At 44.6% G+C, this 18,554-nt stretch overlaps 1 protein-coding gene across 3 annotated transcripts in view; it reads left to right on the plus strand.

Annotated features, from left to right (window-relative positions):
* Positions 1–18,554, plus strand: part of zdhhc2 (zinc finger DHHC-type palmitoyltransferase 2) — a 32,970-nt gene that overhangs the window by 2,197 nt on the left and 12,219 nt on the right. For all 3 annotated transcript variants that reach the window (XM_035758083.2, XM_035758084.2, XM_035758085.2), the window contains exons 2-3: positions 13,256–13,282; positions 18,323–18,417. In XM_035758083.2, coding sequence (XP_035613976.1) covers positions 13,256–13,282; positions 18,323–18,417 — 122 coding nt within the window. The remainder of the gene's footprint in view (positions 1–13,255; positions 13,283–18,322; positions 18,418–18,554) is intronic.

Genomic DNA, 18,554 nt, shown 5'->3' on the forward strand with positions numbered 1-18,554 from the left:
TTGCTGTCCTAATTCTACACCGCTGCCCTACAGTGTCTCAGGTGAGAGTGTTGCTGTCATCACTTTGAGTTCCCCTCTTAGCCAGCCCAGTCATCAGCCCAGTCAGGCTGACCCTTACAGCCAGCCCAGTCATCATCGCAGTCAGGTTGACCCTCCCAGCCAGCCCAGTCATCAGCCCAGTCAGGTTGACCCTCCCAGCCAGCCCAGGCATTATCCCAGTCAGGTTGACCCTCCCAGCCAGCCCAGTCATCAGCCCAGTCATCATCGCAGTCAGGTTGACCCTCCCAGCCAGCCCAGTCATCAGCCCAGTCAGGTTGACCCTGCCAGCCAGCCCAGGCATTATCCCAGGCAGGTTGACCCTCCCAGCCAGCCCAGTCATCAGCCCAGTCAGGTTGACCCTCCCAGCCAGCCCAGACATCATCCCAGTCAGGTTGACCCTCCCTGACTCTAGAGACACACCTCCTGTTTCCTTCCTGGTGTTCTAAACACGATCTAAAACAGGTAAACCTTCTCCGTTTGTCTTAGAACACAATATTATGGCCAGTAACAGAGTCAATCACTTTTTCAAAACCCTTCTCTACCCCATTTATTTTATTTATTTTTTTATTTCACCTTTATTTAACCAGGTAGGCTAGTTGAGAACAAGTTCTCATTTGCAACTGCGACCTGGCCAAGATAAAGCATAGCAGTGTGAACAGACAACACAGAGTTACACATGGAGTAAACAATTAACAAGTCAATAACACAGTAGAAAAAAAGGGGAGTCAATATACAATGTGTGCAAAAGGCATGAGGAGGTAGGCGAATAATTACAATATTGCAGATTAACACTGGAGTGATAAATGATCATGTACAGGTAGAGATATTGGTGTGCAAAAGAGCAGAAAAGTAAATAAATAAAAACTGTGGGGATGAGGTAGGTGAAAATGGGTGGGCTATTTACCAATAGATTATGTACAGCTGCAGCGATCGGTTAGCTGCTCAGATAGCTGATGTTTGAAGTTGGTGAGGGAGATAAAAGTCTCCAACTTCAGCGATTTTGCAATTCGTTCCAGTCACAGGCAGCAGAGTACTGGAACGAAAGGCGGCCGAATGAGGTGTTGGCTTTAGGGATGATCAGTGAGATACACCTGCTGGAGCGCGTGCTACGGATGGGTGTTGCCATCGTGACCAGTGAACTGAGATAAGGCGGAGCTTTACCTAGCATGGCCTTGTAGATGACCTGGAGCCAGTGGGTCTGGCGACGAATATGTAGCGAGGGCCAGCCGACTAGAGCATACAAGTCGCAGTGGTGGGTAGCATAAGGTCCTTTAGTGACAAAACGGATGGCACTGTGATTTTGTAGATGACATCGCCGAAGTCGAGGATCGGTAGGATAGTCAGTTTTACTAGGGTAAGCTTGGCAGCGTGAGTGAAGGAGGCTTTGTTGCGGAATAGAAAGCCGACTCTTGATTTGATTTTCGATTGAAGATGTTTGATATGGGTCTGGAAGGAGAGTTTGCAGTCTAGCCAGACACCTAGGTATTTATAGGTGTCCACATATTCAAGGTCGGAACCATCCAGTGTGGTGATGCTAGTCGAGCATGCGGGTGCAGGCAGAGATCGGTTGAAAAGCATGCATTTGGTTTTACTAGCGTTTAAGAGCAGTTGGAGGCCACGGAAGGAGTGTTGTATGGCATTGAAGCTCGTTTGGAGGTTAGATAGCACAGTGTCCAATGACGGGCCGAAAGTATATAGAATGGTGTCGTCTGCGTAGAGGTGGATCAGGGAATCGCCCGCAGCTAGACCAACATCATTGATATATACAGAGAAAAGAGTCGGCCCGAGAATTGTACCCTGTGGCACCCCCATAGAGACTGCCAGAGGACCGGACAGCATGCCCTCCGATTTGACACACTGAACTCTGTCTGCAAAGTAATTGGTGAACCAGGCAAGGCAGTCATCCGAAAAACCGAGGCTACTGAGTCTGCCGATAAGAATCTGGTGATTGACAGAGTCGAAAGCCTTGGCAAGGTCGATGAAGACGGCTGCACAGTACTGTCTTTTATCGATGGTGGTTATGATGTCGTTTAGTACCTTGAGTGTGGCTGAGGTGCACCCGTGACCGGCTCGGAAACCAGATTGCATAGAGGAGAAGGTACGGTGGGATTCGAGATGGTCAGTGACCTGTTTGTTGACTTGGCTTTCGAAGACCTTAGATAGACAGGGCAGAATGGATATAGGTCTGTAACAGTTTGGGTCCAGGGAGTCTCCCCCTTTGAAGAGGGGATGACTGCGGCAGCTTTCCAATCCTTGGGGATCTCAGACGATATGAAAGAGAGGTTGAACAGGCTGGTAATAGGGGTTGCGACAATGGCGGTGGATAGTTTCAGAAATAGAGGGTCCAGATTGTCAAGCCCAGCTGATTTATACGGGTCCAGGTTTTGCAGCTCTTTCAGAACATCTGTTATCTGGATTTGGGTAAAGGAGAACCTGGAGAGGCTTGGGCGAGGAGCTGCGGGGGGGCCGGAGCTGTTGGCCGAGGTAGGAGTGGCCAGGCGGAAGGCATGGCCAGCCGTTGAGAAATGCTTGTTGAAGTTTTCGATAATCATGGATTTGTCGGTGGTGACCGTGTTCCCTAGCCTCAGTGCAGTGGGCAGCTGGGAGGAGGTGCTCTTGTTCTCCATGGACTTCACAGTGTCCCAGAACTTTTTGGAGTTGGAGCTACAGGATGCAAACTTCTGCCTGAAGAAGCTGGCCTTAGCTTTCCTGACTGACTGCGTGTATTGGTTCCTGACTTCCCTGAACTGTTGCATATCGCGGGGACTGTTCGATGCTATTGCAGTCCGCCACAGGATGTTTTTGTGCTGGTCGAGGGCAGTCAGGTCTGGAGTGAACCAAGGGCTGTATCTGTTCTTAGTTCTGCATTTTTTTGAACGGAGCATGCTTATCTAAAATGGTGAGGAAGTTACTCTTAAAGAGGTAAGAAAGGCTGAAAATCTCTGACCGGCCCTATAGAGTTATTCCTAACCATGTGGCCTGACCAAGAAACACAGGGGCTCAAGTAAAGTTCTCAGCGGATGTTGTTAAGTAGATTTAATTGATTAATCTGTTATTATCAATGCTTTCAGCGCATACAACTAATATGATAGTTTGATATTTGCATTGACTGTAAAATGTACTTTTTTATATATATTTGTAGTTTTCTTCTATCTGCAATGAAACCAGTAAGATATGACTAGAAGTGTTGTTGCCTGCGGCCAGCATGTGGTGTGATGAGGTCTAGAGATAACTGTTGGAGGGTATCGTCAGCTGATCCCTTTGTTAATCCCATTGTCTGACTCACATGCAATCTCTGTCTGACCCAGATTTCCTTAAAATTATCTTTAATAAATGGCAGCAGGGTTTTAAAGTTGACAAAATGTTAGTCACATATCTGTGACAGTGGAGGCTCATCAGAGGAGGAAGGGGAGGACCATCCTCCTCAGTGAATTTCATAAAGATAAAAATAGTGAAACATTAAATAAGTTGTATTTTTTTTAGACAAAACTATATATACTATATATACTAAATATATACTAAATATATTCACATCAACAAATAATTGATTAAAACACACTGTTTTGCAATGAAGGTCTACAGTAGTTTCCGTCCTCCTCTGGGTACATTAACTTCAATATAAAACCTAGGAGGCTCATGGTTCTCACCCCCTTCTATAGACTTACACAATAATTCTGACAACTTCTGGAGGATTTCCTCCAACCTATTAGAGCTCTTGCAGCATGAACTGACATGTTGTCCACCCAATCAAAGTATCAGATAATCAATCTACACTACATGACCAAAAGTATGTGGAAACCTGCTTGTCGAAAATATTGTTCCAAAATCATGGGTATTAATATGGAGTTGGTCCCCCCTTTGCTGCTATAATAGCCTCCACTCTTCTGGGAAGGCTTTCCACTAGATGTTGGAACATTGCTGCGAGGACTTGCTTCCATTCAGCCACAAGCGCAGTTGGCATTCCAATTCATCACAAAGGTGTTCGATGGGGTTGAGGTCAGGGCTCTGTGGAGGCCAGTCAATTTCTTCCACACTGATCTCGACAAACCATTTCTGCATGGACCTCGCTTTGTGTACGGGGGCAGGAAAGGGCCTTCCCTAAACTGTTGCCACAAAGTTGGAAGCACAGAATCATTTAGAATGTCATTGTATACTGTAGCGTTAAGATTCCCCTTTACCAAGGGGGGCCTAGCCCAAACCATGAAAAACAGCCCCAGACCATTATTCCTCCTCTACCAAACTTTACAGTTGGCACTATGCATTCAGGCAGGTGGTTTTCTCCTGGCATCCGCCAAATACAGAATCCTCCGTTGGACAGCCAGATTCATCACTCCAGAGAATGCATTTCCACTGCTCCCAGAGTCCAATGGCGGTGAGCTTTACACCACTCCAGCCGACACTTGGCAATGCACATGGTGATCAATTATTGTTCTGACGTTGCTTCCAGAGGCAGTTTGGAACTCGATAGTGAGTGTTCCAACTGAGGACAGACGATTTTTAAGCGATACGCGCTTCAGCACTCGGTGGTCCTGTCCTGTGCGATTTCGTGACCTACCACTTCGCAGCTGAGCCATTGTTGCTCCTAGACATTTCCACTTCAGAATAACAGCACTTACAGTTGACCAGGGCAGCTCTAGCAGGGCAGAAATTTGACGAACTGACTTGTTTGAAAGGTGGCATCCTATGATGGTGCCATGTTGAAAGTCACTGAGCTCTTCACCATTCTATTGCCAATGTTTGTCTAAGGAGTTTGTATGGCTGTGTACTCAATTTTATACACCTCCAAGCAACGGGTGTGGCTGAAATAGCCGAATCCACTCATTTTAAGTGGTGTCCACATACTTTTGAATATATAGTGTAGTACTGATAGCATAAGCTACAGCTAGCTAGCACTACAGTTCATAAAATGTGGGGAGTAGTTGACTCAAAGAGAGAGAAAGACAATAGTTTATTTAATAACTTCATTTATTCCTAAATTAAGGAGAAGCAAAAGAGAGAGACAGATTGAGATTTAGTTGTATTTTTTTAAAAACTTTCACTTAGCTAGTGAATGTAGCGAGCTAGTTTAACCTACTCAAACACCTGACTCAAACAGAGAGGGATGCTATGTTAGCTAGCTATGGCTATCCAGCACTGGATGGATGAGAGACAGCTAGTTCACCTGTGAAGTCCTTGTGTCGCAGACCTGGGCTCTGTTGCAATAGCAGGACGCACGCACATAACGCACGCACACGCACACAGAGCCAGTTTCAGTTGCTCAGATCACCTTACCTCGGCTCTGACTGTATGCTGTGCAGACTGCAGTGTGCTCTGAACCTGTGTGCGGATGGAACTTAAGGATTTTGGGCACTGGCCAGCCAGCCTAGTAGACTACCATTTTTACTAGCCCTGGTCAAAAATCTGTGCCATGCGATATTTGAAAAGACAACATTTCTCTAGGCGGCAGGCTAGTTTGGTACGTTTTCTACTAGCCCGGTTGAACAGTACTAGCCTCAGGCTATCGATCCCTGGGTGTGCTCCTTCAAGGGCTTTTTGAAACTGGAAGGAACAAGGATGATGAGCTCTTGGGGAACTATGTGTTGGGTATTTATTTTATTAGTTATGTGTAGGATGCTGTGTCTCAATTAGGGAGCTGGTCCTGTCTTTTCGGGGCTGTTCATATTGTTTTTTAGGTGTATGTTAATGCTGTTGATGTGTATTAGGTGTGTGCTAATGCTGTTGATGTGTATTAGGTGTGCGTTAATGCTGTTGATGTGTATTAGGTGTATGTTAATGCTGTTGATGTGTATTAGGTGTGTGTTAATGCTGTTGATGTGTATTAGGTGTGTGTTAATGCTGTTGATGTGTATTAGGTGTGTGTTAATGCTGTTGATGTGTATTAGGTGTATGTTAATGCTGTTGATGTATATTAGGTGTATGTTAATGCTGTTGATGTGTATTAGGTATATGTTAATGATGTTGATGTGTATTAGGTGTGTGTTAATGCTGTTGATGTGTATTAGGTGTATGTTAATGCTGTTGATGTGTATTAGGTGTGTGTTAATGCTGTTGATGTGTATTAGGTGTGTGTTAATGCTGTTGATTTGTATTAGGTGTATGTTAATGCTGTTGATGTGTATTAGGTGTATGTTAATGCTGTTGATGTGTATTAGGTATATGTTAATGCTGTTGATGTGTATTAGGTGTGTTAATGCTGTTGATGTGTATTAGGTGTATGTTAATGCTGTTGATGTGTATTAGGTGTGCGTTAATGCTGTTGATGTGTATTAGGTGTGCGTTAATGCTGTTGATGTGTATTAGGTGTATGTTAATGCTGTTGATGTGTATTAGGTATATGTTAATGCTGTTGATGTGTATTAGGTGTGTGTTAATGCTGTTGATGTGTATTAGGTGTATGTTAATGCTGTTGATGTGTATTAGGTATATGTTAATGTTGTTGATGTGTATTAGGTGTGTGTTAATGCTGTTGATGTGTATTAGGTGTATGTTAATGCTGTTGATGTGTATTAGGTGTATGTTAATGCTGTTGATGTGTATTAGGTGTGTGTTAATGCTGTTGATGTGTATTAGGTGTATGTTAATGCTGTTGATGTGTATTAGGTGTATGTTAATGCTGTTGATGTGTATTAGGTATGCGTTAATGCTGTTGATGTGTATTAGGTGTGTTAATGCTTGATGTGTATTAGGTGTATGTTAATGCTGTTGATGTGTATTAGGTATATGTTAATGCTGTTGATGTGTATTAGGTGTGTGTTAATGCTGTTGATGTGTATTAGGTGTGTGTTAATGCTGTTGATGTGTATTAGGTGTGTGTTAATGCTGTTGATTTGTATTAGGTGTATGTTAATGCTGTTGATGTGTATTACATTTACATTTACATTTAAGTCATTTAGCAGACGCTCTTATCCAGAGCGACTTACAAATTGGTGCATACATGCTGTATGACAACCAGTGGAACAGCCACTTGCATCTAAATCTTGTTGGGGGAGAAGGGGGGTGAGAAGGATTACTTACCCTTACTTACCCTATCCTAGGTATTCCTTGAAGAGGTGGGGTTTCAGGTGTCTCCGGAAGGTGGTGATTGACTCCGCTGTCCTGGCGTGTGAGGGAGTTTGTTCCACCATTGGGGGCCAGGGCAGCGAACAGTTTTGACTGGGCTGAGCGGGAACTGTATTCCTCAGTGGTAGGGAGGCTGTTGCAGGCCAGAGGTGGATGAACGCAGTGCCCTTGTTTGGGTGTAGGGCCTTCAGAGCCTGGAGGTACTGAGGTGTGTGTTAACAGCTCCGTAGGCGAGCACCATGGTCTTGTAGCGGTTGATGTGTCAACTGGAAGCCAGTGGAGAGAGCGGAGGAGCTGGTGATGAGAGAATTAGGTTGAACACCAGACGGGCTGCTGTTCTGATGAGTTGTAGGGGTTTAATGGCACAGGCAGGGAGCCCAGCCAACAGGTGTTGCAGTAATCAAGACGGAGATGACAAGTGCCTGGATTAGGACCTGCGCCGCTTCCTGTGTGAGGCAGGGTCGTTAATCTGCGGATGTTGTAGAGCATGAACCTACAGGAACGGGACACCGCCTTGATGTTAGTTAGGGTGTTGTCCAGGATCACGCCTGTTCTTAGCGCTCTGGGAGGAGGACACAATGGAGTTGATGTGATGGGAGATCATGGAACGGGCAGTGTTCCCCGGGAGGAAGAGGAGCTGTTTGCTGAGGTTCAGCTTGAGGTGGTGATCCGTCATCCACACTGATGTGTCTGCCAGACATGCAGAGATGCTGTTGCCACCTGGTCATCAGAAGGGGGAAAGGAGAAGATTAATTGTGTGTGATCTGCATAGCAATGATAGGAGAGACCATGTGAGGTTATGACAGAGCCAAGTGACTTGGTGTATGAGAATAAGAGAGGGTAGAACAGAGCCCTGGGGACACCAGTGGTGAGAGGTGTGCGTGAGGAGACAGATTCTCGCCACGCCACCTGGTAGGAGCGACCTGTCAGGTAGGACGCAATCCAAGCGTGGGCCACGCCGGAGATGCCCAACTCGGAGAGGGTGGAGAGGAGGATCTGATGGTTCACAGTATCGAAGGCAGCCGATAGGTCTAGAAGGATGAGAGCAGAGGAGAGAGAGTTAGCTTTAGCAGTGCGGAGCGCCTCCGTGATACAGAGAAGAGCAGTCTCAGTTGAATGACTAGTCTTGAAACCTGACTGATTTGGATCAAGAAGGTCATTCTGAGACCTGTATTAGGTGTATGTTAATGCTGTTGATGTGTATTAGGTATATGTTAATGCTGTTGATGTGAATTAGGTGTGTGTTAATGCTGTTGATGTGTATTAGGTGTATGTTAATGCTGTTGATGTGTATTAGGTGTGCGTTAATGCTGTTGATGTGTATTAGGTGTGCGTTAATGCTGTTGATGTGTATTAGGTGTATGTTAATGCTGTTGATGTGTATTAGGTATATGTTAATGCTGTTGATGTGTATTAGGTGTGTGTTAATGCTGTTGATGTGTATTAGGTGTATGTTAATGCTGTTGATGTGTATTAGGTATATGTTAATGTTGTTGATGTGTATTAGGTGTGTGGTAATGCTGTTGATGTGTATTAGGTGTGTGTTAATGCTGTTGATGTGTATTAGGTGTATGTTAATGCTGTTGATGTGTATTAGGTGTGTGTTAATGCTGTTGATGTGTATTAGGTGTGTGTTAATGGTGTTGATGTGTATTAGGTGTGTGTTAATGCTGTTGATGTGTATTAGGTGTGTGTTAATGCTGTTGATGTGTATTAGGTGTGCACTGGTGCTGTTGATGTGTATTAGGTGTGTGTTAATGCTGTTGATGTGTATTAGGTGTGTTAATGCTGTTGATGTGTATTAGGTGTGTGTTAATGCTGTTGATGTGTATTAGGTGTGTTAATGCTGTTGATGTGTATTAGGTGTGTGTTAATGCTGTTGATGTGTATTAGGTGTATGTTAATGCTGTTGATGTGTATTAGGTGTGTTAATGCTGTTGATGTGTATTAGGTGTATGTTAATGCTGTTGATGTGTATTAGGTGTATGTTAATGCTGTTGATGTGTATTAGGTGTGTTAATGCTGTTGATGTGTATTAGGTGTATGTTAATGCTGTTGATGTGTATTAGGTGTGTTAATGCTGTTGATGTGTATTAGGTGTATGTTAATGCTGTTGATGTGTATTAGGTGTGTTAATGCTGTTGATGTGTATTAGGTGTATGTTAATGCTGTTGATGTGTATTAGGTGTGTTAATGCTGTTGATGTGTATTAGGTGTATGTTAATGCTGTTGATGTGTATTAGGTGTGCACTGGTGCTGTTGATGTGTATTAGGTGTGTGTTAATGCTGTTGATGTATATTAGGTGTGTGTTAATGCTGTTGATGTGTATTAGGTGTATGTTAATGCTGTTTATGTGTATTAGGTGTGTGTTAATGCTGTTGATGTGTATTAGGTGTGCACTGGTGCTGTTGATGTGTATTAGGTGTGTGTTAATGCTGTTGATGTGTATTAGGTGTATGTTAATGCTGTTTATGTGTATTAGGTGTGTGTTAATGCTGTTAATGTGTATTAGGTGTGCACTGGTGCTGTTGGTGTGTATTAAGCGGGGGTTGGAACCTACATTATTTTCGTTCTAAACAGAACCTTTATTTTGTTGTTGTTACTTTCCACTCCACCAATCATGCAGTGCGGATAGCAATGAGGATTGAGCTAATTGCTATGAAGTGGGCAAGCTATAGCTCAGTGAGTTGTTTACATGTGTGATGGAAAGACACGTACGAGTTGCAACTGACATTTTGCGGGTGGGGAGAGAATAAGAAAGCAGGTCCGGCTCCAGGATGACATACCTGAGGTGACATTTTAAATCCATGGGTGGGCACAACTAGTATTGCTTTAGAGCCCTAATAAAATAAGGTAGATTGGTCCTACTGCCTTTGAAATGTACAAAAATGTATTTGAAATGTAGCCTTACACATCAACAACCATTGTTTTGTATAATGGCACAAGAAAGATATGCGCCCCATTATGACATACAAGTTTTTTCAAAATGCAGCCGTAGCTGCCGTAGACCTACACATAATACAAAATGCAGCCATAGACCTAGACATAATACAAAATGCAGCCATAGGCCTAGACATAATACAAAATGCAGCCGTTGCAGCCGTAGACCTACACATAATACAAAATGCAGCCATAGACCTAGACATAATACAAAATGCAGCCGTTGCAGCCGTAGATCTACACATAATACAAAATGCAGCCATAGCTGCCGTAGGCCTACACATAAAGCCATAGCTGCCGAAGGCCTAGACATACAGCCGTAGCTGCCGTAGGTCTACACATAATACAAAATGCAGCCGTAGCTGCCGTAGGCCTACACATACAGCCGTAGCTGCCGTAGGCCTACACATCATTTGCGCCTACCAACAGAATGAGCACCGCTAGGGTATCAAAGATTCTTACAGGCTTCGCTTAAACTTTTCTGTTGAATTTGTGACTCTATGCAATGAGCGCAACCTACAGCCAGGCAAGATGCCACTTCTCCAGGTGCACAATATTTTCTGTGGGAGAGTTTCAGAAAATAGGGCTGTGAGACACGGGCTTAATTCGAAGACACATGGAATGTAGGGTGAATACGGAGAGTACAGGGTAACAAAAGATGAACAGCAGTGGAACTAAGGACTCTAGAGATTGGGAAAGGGCCAATGAAATGGGTGGAAAGTTTGCGGGACTTCACCCGAAGGGGCAGGTCCCGTGTGGATAGCCGTACCCTCTGCCCAATGCAATAGCGAGGAGCTGGAGTCCGGCGGCGATCCACATGTCGACTATACCTGGAGTTGGTCTTGAGATGCGCCGCCCGGTCTCTTTTCCAGGTATGCCGACAATGGCGGAAGAACATCTGGGCCGAGGGTATGTTGACTTCCTGCTCTTGTTCTGGGAATAGCGGAGGTTGATATCCGATGGAGCACTCGTAAGGGGAGAGTCCCGTGGCCAAACAGGGAAGAGTGTTCCTGGGCATACTCCACCCAAACCAGTTGTCGGCTCCAGGTAGTGGGGTTGGTCGAGACAAGGCATCTTAAGGTTGTTTCCAGGTCTTGGTTTGCCCACTCCGACTGGCCGTTGGATTGGCGATGGAATCCAGAGGACAGGCTGGCCGATGACCCAATAAGGGTGCAGAACGCCTTCCAGAACTGAGACGAGAACTGAGGAATCCAGTCAGAGACCATGTCCACCGGGAGTCCGTGGATCCTGAAGACGTGCTGCACCATTAGCTGGGCCGTCTCTTTGGCAGAGGGTAGTTTGGGGAGAGGGATGAAATGGGCGGCCTTGGAAAACCAATCCACTACCGTCAGAATGATGGTGTTGCCATCAGACGGAGGGAGCCCAGTGACAAAGTCCAGGGAGATATGGGACCAGGGACGATGAGGGACAGGTAGTGGCTGGAAGGGGCTTTGCCGTGGAGTCTTATTCTGAGCACAAACGGTGCATGCGGCAACGAAGACAGATGCGTCAGGAACCATTGTGGGCCACCAGAAACGTTGTCGGGGGAAGGCCAGGGTCATCAGGAACCCGCCTGGAGGAATGAGCCCATTCCAGGACCCGGGACCGGACTGATTTAGGGACGAACAACAGGTTAGCCGGGCCACCTCCAGGGGCATGCTGGGAACGTTGTGCCTTGCAGACCAGGGTCTCAATACCCCAGCCCACAGCAGCCGCAAGGCATGAGGTAGGGAGGATGGTCTCCGAGTCAGAGGATGTGGCAGCGGGACTGTACAGGTGAGAGAGGGCATCAGGTTTAACATTCTTGGACCCTGGGCGATGGGAAATGGTGAAGTTCAACCTGGTGAATAACAGAGCCCACCGGGCCTGCCTGGAGTTAAGGCTCTTGGCTGTGCGGAGATATTCCAAATTCTTGTGGTTGGTCCAAACCAAAAACGGATGTTCTGCTCCCTCCAGCCAGTCTCCACTCCTCCAGTGCCATCTTGACCGCCAGGAGTTCTCGGTTACCCACGTCATAGTTTCTATCTGCAGAGTTGAGATGATGGGATAGGAAGGAACAGGGATGGAGCTTTTGGTCCTGGACAGATCGCTGGGAATGGATAGCCCCCAATTCAACGTCAGAAGCATTGACCTCAACCACAAAGTGACGGAACGGGTCCGGATGGATGAGGATGGGGGCTGTAGTGAACCGACACTTCAGGTCCACAAAGGATCTGTCAACCTGCTGGGGACCATGTGAACGGTAATTTCTGAATCCAGATTTTAAGGTCATTAGGCTACTAGACTATGCTTTGGAGGGGGGAGGAGCAGGTTGCCTAAACATGCACACACGCTGACAAGATTTTCAGCTTGCAGGCAGACACTGGAAGAAGTTTCTGATTGACAGAGGGAGAGCTTTGCATAGGTGTTTTTTTTTTTTTGCGGGACTGGAAAAAATTGCCCGGGAACGTAAAATAATGTTGATAGCCGGTTCCCATGCTTTGAAAATAAAGGCTCTGTTCTGGAACAGTATAGATCACTTTCGTTCCCAGTTCTGATTCTATTCCTTTAAATATTTATTAATTTTCCGGTTTTTGGTTCTGTTCCCTGAACCGGTTCCAACCCCTGGTATTAGTTGTGTCTTGGTGCTATTCATGTGTATAGGTGTATTAGTAGGTGTGTGTAGTAGGGTGCTACTCATGTATATTAGCTGAGCTGAATCAGTGTGTTGAGGACTGTGGTGCTGATCCTGTCATGTGGTCAGCTGCTTTGTCTCAGGCCTGCCCTGCCGCAGGTGGAGCAGCTGCCAGTCAGCATTCACGCCAGACTGCACCAGGCGCGATGTTACTGTTGTTGCCACTGCTTTTGTGTTAATGCACAGCAATGCTTTACTATATCAAAAGGTAAAAGAAGGAGAGTAATTTATGATTGGATCAGGTCGTGATTATGTTTCTGTAAGTTTGATGTGTCAGATGGCACTTATAGGATTCAGTGCACTTGCTGGATGTCTGCATCATCCTCATTGTATTTATCGTTATTAAACGGTAATTTGTGTGCCAAGGATATTAATGCCAAGTACACCAAGGAGAAAATAATTCTTTGTTTTCAGCACAATCTACACATTATGATGACACATTATACTGAAGAATGTTCAAAGCATTTCCATTTCTTTATTTGTCCATAATACAGCAAAAAACACAGAGACATGACTGCACATTTCTCATCTTCTCTTTTCAGAATCGATCGACAACATTGGACAGAAGAGTAAGTCCCTGACCCATATATATTCTTCTACAGTATAATGAACATTAATACCTGCCAGTAGCAGTATGATAGGGGACAGTGGGGCAAGTTGAGACAAAGGGGTAAGTTGAGCCACCTTTATTTCTAGGAAACCATACACAAAATGAATAATTTGACCAAATATTTAAGAAGAGGTCCTCATTGCATGCAGTCTGTGAAGGAAGAAACCACATGGAAAAAGTGGTAAGCAAGTTAGGTCCAAAAAACAGATTTTCACCACGTCAAATTAATTTATTAAGTTTATTAAGTTTAAATTAAGTTTCATGATGCTTGTATCTAAACCAATATAGATAATTTAAAGATTGTTCTTTGTATCAGTTGGGGTCTCTATAAGCTTCAATATGAGGTCATAAACCTAGTATGAGCGTGCATCCCTACATTTTGTGGGCTAATATAGTCCAAATGTTTGCCTTGGAGTAGGTTGAGCAAATGGCCATGGGGTAAGTTGAGCCAATGGTAAAGACAATGGCAAGTTGAGCAAATGGAGGTGTTTTCTTCCGAGGCAAGGCATTATCGCTGGAATATGAGGTAACAACAGGGCCTGGCCTATGTTAAAAGTGTGTGTTAGGTGTTAAGCCTGTGTTAAAAGATGCTTAAAATGATTAAAACACAAAAATATCAAATTAAATGTTATTTGCCACATACGCCAAATACCGCGAAATGCTTACTTTACAAGCCCTTAACCAACAATGCAGTTTAAAGAGAAATAAGATTGAAGAAAATATTTACTAATTAAACTAAAGTAAAAAATAAATAATAATAATGAAGTAACACAATAAAATAACAATAACTAGGCTATATACAGGGGGTACTGGTACAGAGTCAATGTGGAGGCTATATACAGGGGGTACTGGTACAGAGTCAATGTGGAGGCTATATACAGGGGGTACTGGTACAGAGTCAATGTGGAGGCTATATACAGAGGGTACTGGTACAGAGTCAATGTGGAGGCTATATACAGGGGGTACTGGTACAGAGTCAATGTGGCGGTTATATACAGGGGGTACTGGTACAGAGTCAATGTGGCGGTTATATACAGGGGGTACTGGTACAGAGTCAATGTGGAGGCTATATACAGGGGGTACTGGTACAGAGTCAATGTGGAGGCTATATACAGGGGGTACTGGTACAGAGTCAATGTGGAGGCTATATACAGGGGGTACTGGTACAGAGTCAATGTGGAGGCTATATACAGGGGGTACTGGTACAGAGTCAATGTGGAGGTTATATGCAGGGGGTACTGGTACAGAGTCAATGTGGAGGCTATATACAGGGGTACTGGTACAGAGTCAATGTGGAGGCTATATACAGGAGGTACTGGTACAGAGTCAATGTGGAGGCTATATACAGGGGTACTGGTACAGAGTCAATGTGGAGGTTATATGCAGGGGTACTGGTACAGAGTCAATGTGGAGGCTATATGCAGGGGGTACTGGTACAGAGTCAATGTGGAGGCTATATACAGGAGGTACTGGTACAGAGTCAATGTGGAGGCTATATACAGGGGTACTGGTACAGAGTCAATGTGGAGGCTATATACAGGGGTACTGGTACAGAGTCAATGTGGAGGCTATATACAGGGGGTACTGGTACAGAGTCAATGTGGAGGCTATATACAGGGGTACTGGTACAGAGTCAATGTGGAGGCTATATACAGGGGTACTGGTACAGAGTCAATGTGGAGGCTATATACAGGGGTACTGGTACAGAGTCAATGTGGAGGTTATATACAGGGGTACTGGTACAGAGTCAATGTGGAGGTTATATACAGGGGGTACTGGTACAGAGTCAATGTGGAGGCTATATACAGGGGGTACTGGTACAGAGTCAATGTGGAGCTATATACAGGGGTACTGGTACAGAGTCAATGTGGAGGTTATATACAGGGGGTACTGGTACAGAGTCAATGTGGAGGTAATATATGCAGGGGGTACTGGTACAGAGTCAATGTGGAGGTTATATACAGGGGGTACTGGTACAGAGTCAATGCGGAGGCTATATACAGGGGGTACTGGTACAGAGTCAATGTGGAGGCTATATACAGGGGGTACTGGTACAGAGTCAATGTGGAGGCTCTATACAGGGGTACTGGTACAGAGTCAATGTGGAGGCTATGTACAGGGGTACTGGTACAGAGTCAATGTGGAGGCTCTATACAGGGGGTACTGGTACAGAGTCAATGTGGAGGCTATATACAGGGGGTACTGGTACAGAGTCAATGTGGAGGCTATATATAGGGGGTACCAGTACCAAGTCAATGTGGAGGCTATATACAGGGGGTACCAAGTTAATGTGCAGGTTAGTCGATGGTAATTGAGGTATGTACATGTAGGCTGGGGTAAAGTGACTATGCATAGATAATTAACACCGAGTAGCAGCAGTGTAAAAAATAAATAAATGGGGGTGGTCAATGCAAATAGTCTTGGGGGTAGAAGCTGTTAAGGAGCCTTTTGGACCTAGACTTGGTGCTCCGGTCACGCTTGCTGTGCGGTAGCAGAGAGAACAGTCTATGACCAGGGTGGCTGAAGCTTGGCCCCAGTGATGTACAGGGTTTGATGCTAACCAGTTTCCATACCAGGTGGTGATGCAACCAGTCAGGATGCTCTCGATGGTGCAACTGTATAACGTTTTGATGATCTGAGGACCCATGCCAAATCTTTTCAGTCTCCTGAGGAGGAATAGGCGTTGTCGTGCCCTCTTCACGACTGTCTTGGTGTGTTTGGACCATGATAGTTTGTTGGTGGACACAAAAGAACTCTGCTCCACTACAGCCATGTCGATGTGAATGGGGGCGATTGTGTTTGTGTTGAATTGTGTTTGGGAAATAAAAATAGATTTGGTTTTAAAAAGGTAGTGGTAATATTTAATTCAGTACAGAAATGTGTAGGCAGCTTAACTTACACTGTCTCGCCGGTCAACTTACCCCATACCCAGAGTAAGTTGTCCCAAGAGACCACTTTTAATGGACAACCTATGTTTTCAAAACTGTAATGTTTACATGAATTCTGATTATTTCAAGGGATACGCAACATCCTGAAATATATGTAGATATCTTTGTTAGAAATACTATATTTCCCTTGACAGAGTGATGCTGAATGTAAAAATGTCTCAACTTACCCCATTCTCCCCTATGATGAACACATACCTGACAGTAGTAGTGTGATATGATGAAGACTGATACCATGCCAGATGAATAACTCAGAGTTTGAGGCTTATCTATGGGCAGTCATGAGCCAACGATATCCATTAGTAAGACTTCCATGATATTAGTACCATTGTGGGGAGAGGAAGTAGGTCTCTTAAAGGGTTTGTCAAAGAACTCATAAATGTCTGTTTCCTCTGTCAGGCCTGAATCAGTTATCTACACAGTCAGAGTAAGGAGAGGCAAGACACCCAGGATGTTGCATGATGGTTCTGGGAGTACGCAGTTAGAAACAGTTGAATATTTTTTATTTATTTAACCTTTATTTAACCAGGTAGGCTAGTTCAGAACAAGTTCTGGTCCTTCTGTAGCTCAGTTGGTAGAGCATGGCGCTTGTAACGCCAGGGTAGTGGGTTCGATTCCCGGGACCACCCATACGTAGAATGTATGCACACATGACTGTAAGTCGCTTTGGATAAAAGCGTCTGCTAAATGGCATATTATTATTATTATATTATTATTCTCATTTGCAACTGCGACCTGGCCAAGATAAAGCAAAGCAGTGTGACACAGAGTTACATATGGAGTAAACAAACAAGCCAATTACACAAACAAGTCAATTGCACAGTAGAGAAAGGAAAGTCTAAATACAGTGTGTGCAAAAGGCATGAGGAGGTAGGCAATAAATAGGCCATAGGAGCGAATAATTACAATTTAACAGATTAACACTGGAGTGATAAATGAGCAGATGATGATGTAGAGATACTGGTGTGCAAAATAACAGAAAAGTAAATAAAATAAAAACAGTATGGGGATGAGGTAGGTAGATTGGGTGGGCTATTTACAGATGGACTATGTATAGCTGCAGTGATCGGTTAGCTGCTCAGATAGTTAATGTTTAAAGTTGGCGAGGGAAATAAAAGTCTCCAACTTCAGCGATTTTTGAAATTCGTTCCAGTCATGGGCAGCAGAGAACTGGAAGGAAAGATGGCCAAATTAGGTGTTGGCTTTGGGGATGATCAGTGAAATATACATGCTGGAACGTGTGCTACGGGTGGATGCTGTTATTGTGACCAGTGAACTGAGATAAGGCGGAGCTTTACCTAGCATAGACTTATAGATGACCTGGAACCAGTGGGTCTGGCGACGAATATGTAGCGAGGGCCAGCCGACTAGAGCATACAGGTCGCAGTGGTGGGTGGTATAAGTTGATTTGGTAACAAAACGGATGGCACTGTGATAGACTGCATCCAGTTTGCTGAGTAGAGTGTTGGAAGCTATTTTGTAGATGACATCGCCGAAGTCGAGGATCGGTAGAATAGTCAGTTTTACTAGGGTAAGTTTGGCGGCATGAGTGAAGGAGGCTTTGTTGCGAAATAGAAAGCTGATTCTAGATTTGATTTTGGATTGGAAATATTTAATATGTCTGGAAGGAGAGTTTACAGTCTAGCCAGACACCTAGGTATTTATAGTTGTCCACATATTATCTATGCATAGTCCACATAATATGATTTTCTGCAGGTCCCTTATCTACACAGGCTGGGACCCAATAGAGACATTCACTGTAGCTAGTCTAATCATCGCTACAAGTTTCATCATAGCAGAATAAAAAATCATAGCTCTGCCAGAGCCTTATCTAAGGGCAGTTAGTCAGGGGGTCGCAAAGTCAGGCTGTCCCAAAGCCTTGACACGTTCTCCTTTGGTGGTTCTTAAGACAAATGTGCTCTGTTCAATGTCAAATGTGCTCTGTCCAACGATTGACTTTAAGTTCATGGTAAACAGGGAATCTTTCAGAGATCTAGCCTCTAGCAGACAGATTACTTGGCTGCACAGTGAGCTGTATGTCTTTCTATTTCCAGTTGTTTATCTGCTGGCCTATCATGTTGTCTTCATCTTGTTTACCTGGGCCTACTGGCAGACCATCTTCACCAAGCCCATGAACCCCCTGAAAGAGGTGAGTGTGTGTGTGTGTGTGTGTGTGTGTGTGTGTGTGTGTGTGTGTGTGTGTGTGTGTGTGTGTGTTGTATTTGATCAAATAGGCTAGTCTGGATGAGGTACAGGTAGAGGTACAGAACTAGGCTAGTCTGATTG

This window comes from Oncorhynchus keta, chromosome 30 (genome assembly GCF_023373465.1).
Source record: "Oncorhynchus keta strain PuntledgeMale-10-30-2019 chromosome 30, Oket_V2, whole genome shotgun sequence".
Classification (NCBI taxonomy): domain Eukaryota; kingdom Metazoa; phylum Chordata; class Actinopteri; order Salmoniformes; family Salmonidae; genus Oncorhynchus; species Oncorhynchus keta.